At 50.6% G+C, this 10,000-nt stretch overlaps 1 protein-coding gene across 2 annotated transcripts in view; it reads left to right on the plus strand.

Moving 5' to 3' along the window:
* The window catches only part of plxnb3 (plexin B3), a 56,812-nt gene that overhangs the window by 39,000 nt on the left and 7,812 nt on the right, over positions 1–10,000 (plus strand). For both annotated transcript variants that reach the window (XM_065961353.1, XM_065961354.1), the window contains 20 exons: positions 1–20; positions 109–241; positions 708–867; positions 947–1,055; positions 1,296–1,404; positions 2,112–2,228; positions 2,817–2,930; positions 3,100–3,190; positions 3,314–3,483; positions 3,575–3,832; positions 4,396–4,532; positions 5,081–5,257; positions 5,338–5,503; positions 5,704–5,835; positions 7,204–7,308; positions 7,403–7,561; positions 7,756–7,907; positions 8,186–8,286; positions 9,166–9,383; positions 9,558–9,736. The exon at positions 1–20 is cut by the window's left edge and continues 81 nt beyond it. In XM_065961353.1, the coding sequence (XP_065817425.1) occupies positions 1–20; positions 109–241; positions 708–867; positions 947–1,055; positions 1,296–1,404; positions 2,112–2,228; positions 2,817–2,930; positions 3,100–3,190; positions 3,314–3,483; positions 3,575–3,832; positions 4,396–4,532; positions 5,081–5,257; positions 5,338–5,503; positions 5,704–5,835; positions 7,204–7,308; positions 7,403–7,561; positions 7,756–7,907; positions 8,186–8,286; positions 9,166–9,383; positions 9,558–9,736 (2,807 nt within the window). The remainder of the gene's footprint in view (positions 21–108; positions 242–707; positions 868–946; positions 1,056–1,295; positions 1,405–2,111; positions 2,229–2,816; positions 2,931–3,099; positions 3,191–3,313; positions 3,484–3,574; positions 3,833–4,395; positions 4,533–5,080; positions 5,258–5,337; positions 5,504–5,703; positions 5,836–7,203; positions 7,309–7,402; positions 7,562–7,755; positions 7,908–8,185; positions 8,287–9,165; positions 9,384–9,557; positions 9,737–10,000) is intronic.

Raw genomic sequence — 10,000 nt, forward strand, 5'->3', positions numbered from 1 at the left:
TGGTGTGTCCTGGAGGGCAGGTAGAACCTCCCAGAGTTTAAATCCTGCAGACTGAACTTCAGTGTGACTTCATTCTTTTATTTATTGTTTTTTTTCTTCTTTTTTTAGATGTTCTCGTAAACATGCGTGTCCACGTCACACGCAGCCCAACCATTGGCTCTGGAGCTTTGAACCGACCAATCAGTGTGTGACGGTGACGAGCCTGCAGCCTGCCAATCAGAGCAAAGACGAGCAGACTCAGGTGGGGTTAATCACTGATGCAGCTGCTGCCCCCTGGTGGTGCTCACACGTCACCACAGAATACAGTCACACCTCGTCAAATGATCGTTTGATGACGGCGGTTTGTCCTCCCCGCTCTCTCAATATTCTGTCTCCTTTTTGGTCGCTCAGGGCTCCTGTACTGTAACAGCAGCGGTGTATCATGTTACAGGTGCACAGGTGTGACGGCTTAGTGAGAGCACCTGGAGTTTATCTTTGTTTTTGTCAAACTAAGCCGAGCTAGGCTAAGCTAACATGCATTAGCTTAGCCTAGCTCTGCACCAGGTGACTCCAGGGAACCCGTGTGTGTAAAGAAAACAGACTCACCTGCAGTACAGGAGCTCCAGGTGAGCTGCGTGATGTCAGAGGCTTCGGAGTGGCTGATTGGACGCCTCACAGTTCCAGGTTCTGTCCTTGTTTACCTGATTGTTTCTGTTTCCGTCTCCTAGGTAACGCTGTCAGTCATTCAGCTCCCCGCCCTGACGAAGGCGGAGTCTCTGTCCTGTGTGTTTGGGCTCCTCCCACCACAACTAGCCATCGTAGTTGGGACCAGCATCACCTGTCAATCACCTGCTCCAGAGCTCCTCCCCCCTATGTCAACAGGAAGTGGTAAGCACTTCAGCATTGATCCTCTGTCGCGGTATCAAATCAGACACCGGGGTTTAATGACTTCCTGTTTCTCGTGCAGATCACATGATCCTGCCCGTGTCTTTGAGGTTTGGTCATGTGACCATCACCACAGGAAACATGACCTTCTACGATTGTGGCGCCGTGAGCCGCCTCAACCAGACCTCCCAGTAAGACCAGTGCAGTGTGATTAATGAGATTATTATAACACCATCACAGCAACATAACGGATTAATCAATGATCTATAACTGTGTGTGTGTGTGTGTGTGTGTGTGTGTGTGTGTGTGTGTGTGTGTGTGTGTGTGTGTGTGTGTGTGTGTGTGTGTGTGTGTGTGTGTGTGTGTGTGTGTGTGTGTGTGTGTGTGTGTGTGTGTGTGTGTGTGTGTGTGTGTGTGTGTGTGTGTGACAGGTGTTTGGCGTGTGTCAGCAGTGTGTGGAGATGTAACTGGTGTCCTCTGGATCAAATCTGCACTCACAACCAGAGCTGCTACAACCAACACATCATCCTCAACCAGAGAGTAAGACAGCTGTCTGTCTGTCTGTCTCCCTTTCTGTCTCTAACCTGTCTGCCTGTCTCTAACCTGTCTGTCTGTCTCTAACCTGTCTGTCTGCCTGTCTCTAACCTGTCTGTCTGTCTCTACCGTGTCTGTCTCTAACCTGTCTGTCTCTACCCTCTCTGTCTCTAACCTGTCTGTCTGTCTGTCTGTCTGCCTGTCTCTAACCTGTCTGTCTGTCTGTCTCTACCCTGTCTGTCTCTAACCTGTCTGTCTCTACCCTGTCTGTCTCTAACCTGTCTGTCTGTCTGTCTCTAACCTGTCTGTCTGTCTGTCTCTAACCTGTCTGTCTCTACCTTGTCTGTCTTTAACCTGTCTGTCTCTAACCTGTCTGTCTGTCTGTCTGTCTGCCTGTCTCTAACCTGTCTGTCTGCCTGTCTCTAACCTGTCTGTCTGTCTGTCTGTCTGTCTCTAACCTGTCTGTCTCTACCCTGTCTGTCTTTAACCTGTCTGTCTGTCTGTCTCTAACCTGTCTGTCTGTCTGTCTGCCTGTCTCTAACCTGTCTGTCTGTCTGTCTCTAACCTGTCTGTCTGTCTGTCTCTAACCTGTCTGTCTCTACCCTGTCTGTGTCTAACCTGTCTGTCTCTACCCTGTCTGTCTCTAACCTGTCTGTCTCTACCCTGTCTGTCTTTAACCTGTCTGTCTCTAACCTGTCTGTCTCTGTCTGCAGGACTCTCCTGGCCTGTCTTCCTGTCCTCTGGTTTTTGCTCTGCAGAGTTCTTCCTTGGTGCCGTTGGGTCTGAGCAGCTCTGTGGTTCTTCAGGGACGCAACCTGGACGTGTTCACTGTGAGAGACACTGTTACACTCAGAGGTCACACAGAGGTCACACAGGGGTCACACAGGGGTCTCAGGGGTCACACAGAGGGCACAAAGAGATCAAGGCCGTCAAACAGAGTTCATACAGGGGTCACACAGGGGTCTCAGAAGTCACACATAGGTCAAAGAGGGGTCGCACAAAGGTCACACAGGACTCTTAGAGGTCACGCAGGGATCTTAGGGGTCAAACAGGAACCTCAGGGGTCACACAAGATTTCCAGGTGTCATACAGGAGTCACACAAGGTTCTCAGGGGTCACACAGGGGTCATGCAGGGGTCTCAGAAGGTCACATGGGCACACAGGGTTCTCAGGGATCACATAGGGGTCTCAAAGGGGTCACAGAGGGCACTCAGGGGTCACACAGGGGTCACAGAGGGCACTCAGGGGTCAAACAGGGGTCACAGAGGGTATTCAGGGGTCAAACAGGCGTCACTTTTAGTCCTGTGTTTGAAACAGAATGATTCACTTTGATTGTTTCTGAAATCATGACATCAACATATTGTGTGTGTGTACGTGTGTGTGTGTGCGTGTGTGTGTGTGCGTGTGCATGTGTGCAGGATGAAGCTCAGTATGTGTGTGTTGTAGAAGTTGAAGGAGTCCAGTTGAACTTGACGGCTGTTGTGGAAGAAGCCAACGACAACACACAAACCTTTACCTGCAGCTCACACCAGGTAACCTGTGACCATGGCTACTCTTCTGATTGGTCGAGTCCTCTTAGTGTTCAGTGTTCACATGTCAGAAAACTAGACTAACTTTTTCTTTTTGAGTCGTTACACCTCAGAGGCCACTTTAAAGAACCTGTCTGTCTGTCTGCCTGTCTGCCTGTCTGCCTGTCTGTAGTTTCAGTTTGCTGTCACTCAGCTGCAGTACTCTGCACCTGTCTACCTGCGCAGAGGAGAGCGACGCATAGACGCTGCACCTGGCCTCCGACGTAAGAACTCACCTCTCCTGTGTATTTGTGTGTGTGTGTGTGTATTTGTGTGTGTTAATGTGTGTGTGTGTTAATGTGTGTGTGTGTTAATCTCATCGGCTGGCTTTCTTCTGTGTGATTCAGTCCACCTGTATGACTGCTCAGCCGGCCAATCAGATTGCTCACAGTGCCGGGCGGTGCCACCCGAGTACGGCTGTGTGTGGTGCCCAGGAAGCTCCGCCCCCAGCTGTGTTTACAACCAATCCTGTAGCAGCGTACCTGCAGACACCTGTCCACCTCCTCTCATCACACAGGTGAGTCTGCTAAAGGTCTTATCGGTTGCCATGGAGACACATTTTTATCCGTCTGTGTAACTGTCCGTGCACCTTGTCTGTCTGTCTGCAGGTGTTACCTGTGTCCGGTCCTCTGGAGGGCGGAGTCCTGGTGACGATCACAGGATCCAACCTCGGCATGAGTTACCAGGATGTGGTGGGCGCGGTCACCGTGGCAGGTGTTCAGTGTCGGCCCGTGCACGAAGGGTACAAAATCTCCACACGGGTGGTTTGTGAGCTGCAGCCCAGCGGGAGGCAGAGGGCGGGGCCTGTCCTGGTTACCGTGGGAACGACCCCACCTGGGAAGTCTGTGCAGATCTTCACCTATCAGGTAAGGATTAAACTTGTCCCGGGTTCTCTGTTCTCCTCACCTTGAGACAAAGACCACAGGAAGTCTCCATTAAGGATCAGGTCCCTCTTAACAAGATCGGTCTACACCTGCTGACCTACCTGTCAGACTTCACCTATTGAATCCTTCCTTTTATTTTTTTGCCCTCCTTTTCTGGAGTTTTCTGATACCTGTGTGTCTTTAGTCTGGATCTGAAATGCAGCCGCATGACAGACAGAGGGGCGGGGCTAAGGGGGTAATGGGGCCTCTTGTCAGACTCACCTGGGACAGGTTATGAATGTGTTCAGTCAGGTTCCTCTGTGTCTCTAAGCCCCGCCCCTTTTTGTGTGAGTTTGAAAATGCAAATAAACGCTTAAGTTGGAACAACAACTCAGGAAACTGGGACAAAGGATCACATGAATCCAGAATCTAACCTCGTGATTCCCAAAGTGGGGCGCCAGGGTTATGACAGGGGGGCATAACAAAAACAATGCAGTGACTATTTTGTTGGAAAAGTTTGGGAACCACTGCCCCTAACTCCACCCCCCACCCCCCTTCTGATCCAGGACCCTCAGCTGCTGGATCTAGTTCCTGATAAAGGTCCGGTCTCCGGAGGAAGCCGATTGACCATCAGAGGGCGTCAGCTACTCACCGGATCCAGGAAGGACCTGAGCGCCTACCTGGGCCCCCAGCCCTGCTACATGTCAGTACTATAACCAAGCTGCAAAGTTTAGTGAACAGATTCATGAATCTCTGGATCCACATGATGGAAACAAAAAGAACTGAAAATTCTGATTCCTTATTTCCTCTCTCCTTGTTTCCTTGTGTCCTCTCTTTTTGTCTCATCTCCCTTTAACTCTCCTTGTCTCCTCTCTCCTTGTCTCTTTTTCTCCTCTCTTCTTGTTCTCTTGTATCCTTGTGTCCTCTGTCTTCATGTCATCTCTCTCTCTCTCTCTCATCCCTCTCCCTTTAACTCTCCTTGTCTCCTCTCTCCTTGTCTCTTTTTCTCCTGTCTTCTCATTCTCTTGTCTCCTCTCTCCTTGTATCCTTGTGTCCTCTCTCTTCGTCTCATCTCTCTCTCTCTCTCTCTCTCATCCCTCTCCCTTTAACGCTCCTTGTCTCCTCTATCCTTTTTTTTATTGTGTCCTCTCTCCCTGTTATCTTGTGTCCTCTTTTCTTGTTCCCTTGTCTCCTCTCTCTTTGTCTCTTTTTTCTCCTCTCTCTTTGTCCCCTTGTCTCCTGTGTCCTCAGTGTGGAGGAGGTCAATGACACCCAGTTGGTGTGTCAGACTGGTTCCATTAATCAGACGGGGGGTGTTCCGGTCCGCGTGTTTTTCGGGAAGGCCGAGAGAACAGTTCCAGGCGTTTCCTTCCGTTACCTTGACGACCCCGTCATCACGGACGTCACGCCAGCAGAGAGCTTCTACGCGTAAGAACCCGATCACCGATGATCAAACGTCTCATAACTGAAGTCAGTCTACTAATAAAGCGACCACTTCCTGTCCTCAGAGGCGGGCGAGTTGTCATGGTGACGGGCAGGAACCTGGACGTGGTGCAGAAGCCAATCATAGCGGTGTGGGTGGAGCCTGTGGACGTCCAGAGGGTGAGACGGAGGAGACGATTGGCTCTGCTCAAGGCCAGGCAGCAGCTGGTCTTCAACAGCACCATGACAACGGTGAGACAACCAGCCAATCAGAGAGCAGCTTCTCACTGTGTCCTTCACGGCCTCTATCACCCTGCTGTCCAAATATCTGTCTTAAAAGTGCTTGTCTCTCTCCCCACCTGTCTCTCTCTCCCCACCTGTCTCTCCACCTCTCTGTCTCTCCACCTGTCTCTCTCTACACCTGTCTCTCTCTCCACCTGTCTCTCTGTCAGGTGTTGGAGCACTGCAAAGTCCAGTCTCCCTCTGAGATGAGCTGTCTCACCCCCACGGTGTCTCCTGAGGTCAAAGTTAAGGGTGTCTGGTTTCAACTGGACAACGTCAGAGTACACTACGAGAGCATCAAGGTACCTGTCTGTCTCTCCACCTGTCTGTCTCTAGCTATGTTTACATGGAGACTGATAATCGGAACCTGACAAACTTTAGATGTTTAAGCTGCATGTATAGAAACCCAACAGCCAATCACAGAGCAGAAACAGAGACCTCAGCCTATCAGGTCAATTTGATGTTAGCATGTTAGCATGTTAGCATATCTCCCTGAAAGAAGTGAAAACACATCTGCTGACGGAGAATCCTGTCTGTCCCTCATCCTGTCTGTCTCTCTTCCTGTCTGTCTCTCTTCCTGTCTGTCCCTCTTCCTGTCTGTCTCTCTTCCTGTCTGTCCCTCTTCCTGTCTGTCCCTCTTCCTGTCTGTCCCTCTTCCTGTCTGTCCCTCTTCCTGTCTGATCCTCTTCCTGTCTGTCTATCTTCCTGTCTGTCCCTCTTCCTGTCTGTCTCTCTTCCTGTCTGTCCCTCTTCCTGTCTGTCCCTCTTCCTGTCTGATCCTCTTCCTGTCTGTCCATCTTCCTGTCTGTCCCTCTTCCTGTCTGTCTCTCTTCCTGTCTGTCCCTCTTCCTGTCTGTCCCTCTTCCTGTCTGTCCCTCTTCCTGTCTGTCCATCTTCCTGTCGGTCCCTGTCTGTCCCTCTTCCTGTCTGTCCCTCTTCCTGTCTGTCTCTCTTCCTGTCTGTCCCTCTTCCTGTCTGTCTCTCTTTCTGTCTGTCTCTCTTTCTGTCTGTCTCTCTTCCTGTCTGTCTCTCTTCCTGTCTGTCCCTGTCTGTCCATCTTCCTGTCTGTCCCTCTTCCTGTCTGTCTCTCTTCCTGTCTGTCCCTCTTCCTGTCTGTCTCTCTTCCTGTCTGTCTCTCTTTCTGTCTGTCTCTCTTCCTGTCTGTCCATCTTCCTGTCGGTCCCTGTCTGTCCCTCTTCCTGTCTATCCCTCTTCCTGTCTGTCTCTCTTCCTGTCTGTCCCTCTTCCTGTCTGTCCCTTTTCCTGTCTGTCCCTCTTCCTGTCTGTCCCTCTTCCTGTCTGTCCCTCTTCCTGTCTGTCCCTCTTCCTGTCTGTCCCTCTTCCTGTCTGTCCCTGTCTGTCCCTCTTCCTGTCTGTCCCTCTTCCTGTCTGTCTCTCTTTCTGTCTGTCCCTCTTCCTGTCTGTCCATCTTCCTGTCGGTCCCTGTCTGTCCCTCTTCCTGTCTGTCCCTCTTCCTGTCTGTCCCTGTCTGTCCCTCTTCCTGTCTGTCCCTCTTCCTGTCTGTCTCTCTTTCTGTCTGTCCCTCTTCCTGTCTGTCCATCTTCCTGTCGGTCCCTGTCTGTCCCTCTTCCTGTCTGTCCCTCTTCCTGTCTGTCCCTCTTCCTGTCTGTCTCTCTTCGTGTCTGTCTCTCTTCCTGTCTGTCTCTCAGGGTAAGAGGTTCACGTATTATCCGAACCCGGAGTTTTTCCCTCTGAATCGTGAAGCTCCAGATTCTCCGTATCGTTTCAAACCTGGAGGCGTGATCGCTGTGGAGGTAAAAACACTTTAAACCACTTGAAACCAGGCCAAACCAGTTTAAACCGGTTTAGACCGACAGAGTGGAACCTGTCTCTCTCTCTCTCTCTCAGGGTCAGGACCTGATCAGAGCCATCTCCAGACAGGAAGTGACGGCTCGTCTGGGGGATCAGGAGTGTGAGGTGAAGACTCTGGACAACACTCACCTGTACTGCGAACCTCCAGAGAGCCAACCGCTGAGCGTGGACGACAGCGAGCTGCCCAGCCTCAAGGTCGAACAAACGACACACAAAAATGAATTCAAACATCTTCTCAGATCCTCTGAACTCCCATAATGCACCTGGAGAATCAAACATGAAAAATCCTGAAGATGAAGAGCTTTCTGATTTAGTCGATCAAATATCAAGCTGTCTCTCTCTCTGTGCCCGTCTGTCTGTCTCTCTGTGCCCGTCTGTCTCTCTCTCAGGTGTTCATGGGGAACCTGCAGGTGGATCTGGGATTGGTCCAGTACGACAGTGACTCTCTGATTTCTCCCGTCCCATTGACTGCTCAGATCGGTTTGGGGGCGGGAGCAGCTGTCATCATCCTGTCAGTGCTGGTCGTCATCCTGATGTACAGGTAGGTACCTGTCTGTCTCCTCCTGTCTGTCTCCTCCTGTCTGTCTGCCTCCCTATTGAAGCCCTTATTAAACTCTTCAATAAATAAAAAATCTCTGTTTGCACTGGTGTGTGTGTGTGTGTGTGTGTGTGTGTGTGTGTGTGTGTGTGTGTGTGTGTGTGTGTGTGTGTGTGTGTGTGTGTGTGTGTGTGTGTGTGTGTGTGTGTGTGTGTGTGTGTGTGTGTGTGTGTGTGTGTGTGTGTGTGTGTGTGTGTGTGTGTGTGTGTGTGTGTGTGTAGGAGGAAGAGTAAACAGGCTCTTAGAGATTATAAGAAGGTTTTGCTGCAGTTGGAAACTCTGGAGATCAACGTGGGAGATCAATGCCGCAAAGAGTTCACAGGTAAACACACAAACACACTCGTGTATTATTAACCCTCACAGACGGTTCAGGGACCTGTCAGCCACCCGGTGCTGCGCCTCACACAGGTCTCCTGTCGCTGCTGGTTTCAGATCAACGAAGTTGTCATTCCACGTTCAGCACTGTCGTTTAACTGTGAAATGTACCTACACGCTCACCTGTGCACCTGGGGGGGCATGTTGGTCTTTAAAGTCTTTCTATGTGATTTTTCACACTTAAATATATAAATCCAGTATCTCCTCTGAAAATAACTCTGAGTCATAACTGTCTACAATGGGTGTAACACCCGAGTCCCACTGTCTGTGATGTTTTCAGAGTTTTCAGAGTCCTATCTTCACTTTGTTTACATCGCCAGGACGGCCGGCTGACTCCTCCCCTCGTGTATAAAAGTTGTTTAATTGAGGGACTAGAGAAAAGAAGAATAACATACTGTACTCACTGCTTAACTGTGTTTCTAGATCACGCTCATTTCAGGTAAATTTACATGCAGTGTGAAGATACCAGCATAATAAAGATCGCTAGCATTAGCATGCTAACACAACAATGCAGCAAGAGTTGTTTTGGTTTCATGCTGGATCAAAAAATCACATATAAAGCCTTTAAATGTGGTCTGTTGAGGTGCAATGCAGCAGAAAAAACAGCTCAAACAAAGAGCAGGTCTGAAGCATGTAGAGCAGGATTCTCCAGATTTCTAACTGACACTGATACATCAACACTTTGAGAGAACAGCTGATCACTGGCAGGTTTTCCTGAAGATCCAAAATGCAGCACAAAGCAGTTCTTAGCTGAAGTTGTTACCTGTACAGCAGGTAGCTCCTCCCACACAGCTGAACAAGTCTTCTTCTTCGTCTACCTTTGCAGACCTGATGACGGAGATGATGGACCTGAGCAGTGATGTCGGAGGACCAGGGCTCCCCCTGCTGGACTACAAGACATACGCAGAGAGAGTCTTCTTTCCTGGTCAGCAGGTGGCGCCGCTGAGCCGCCAGCTGGACCTGCCAGAGTCCAGGAGGCAGACTGTGGAGCAGGGCCTTCAGCAGCTCAACAACCTGCTCAACAACAGACTCTTCCTGACCCGGGTAAGTTCTGTGAGGGGGGTGGGAGGCGGTGCGGGGTTGATCGGGTCGCAGATCAGGACTCACCTGATTAAAACCAGGGATCTGAGGTTCTGAGGGTCATGATTCACCTGGTCCTGGTCTAGGTGTAGGACTCAACTGGACATGCAGGTGATTGTTTGTGGTCTCTGTCCTCAGTTCATCCACACTCTGGAGGCTCAGCAGGGGTTCTCTCAGAGGGACCGAGGTTACGTGGCCAGCCTGCTCACCATAGCCTTGCACGACAAACTTGAGTACTTCACTGAGGTCATGAAGAGTCTCCTGCAGGACCTGGTCCAGCAGTACGTCGCCAAGAACCCCAAACTCATGCTGCGCCGGTGAGTAAAACAAACACACACTCTTGAGTCAGCTGCAGTTTAAACCTGCTGAAAGACGTCCAAGTGTAGACCTGCCCCCTTTAGAGAGTCCAGGCTCTGAGGTACTAGTCTGCAGAGGCAAACTGGATCACTCTTCAGGTCCGAGGAAGTACCTGGTTTTTAGTAATTCGTCCCCACATTGCCCCGCACAGACAAACTCTTTGTCCCGCATTCAGCCTGTTGGTCACCAGGTGTGAGATAGAGAGAGGGGGCCCTCTGGTGGAC

The sequence above is a fragment of the Labrus bergylta genome, chromosome 12 (assembly GCF_963930695.1).
Source record: "Labrus bergylta chromosome 12, fLabBer1.1, whole genome shotgun sequence".
Taxonomy (NCBI): Eukaryota; Metazoa; Chordata; class Actinopteri; order Labriformes; family Labridae; genus Labrus; species Labrus bergylta.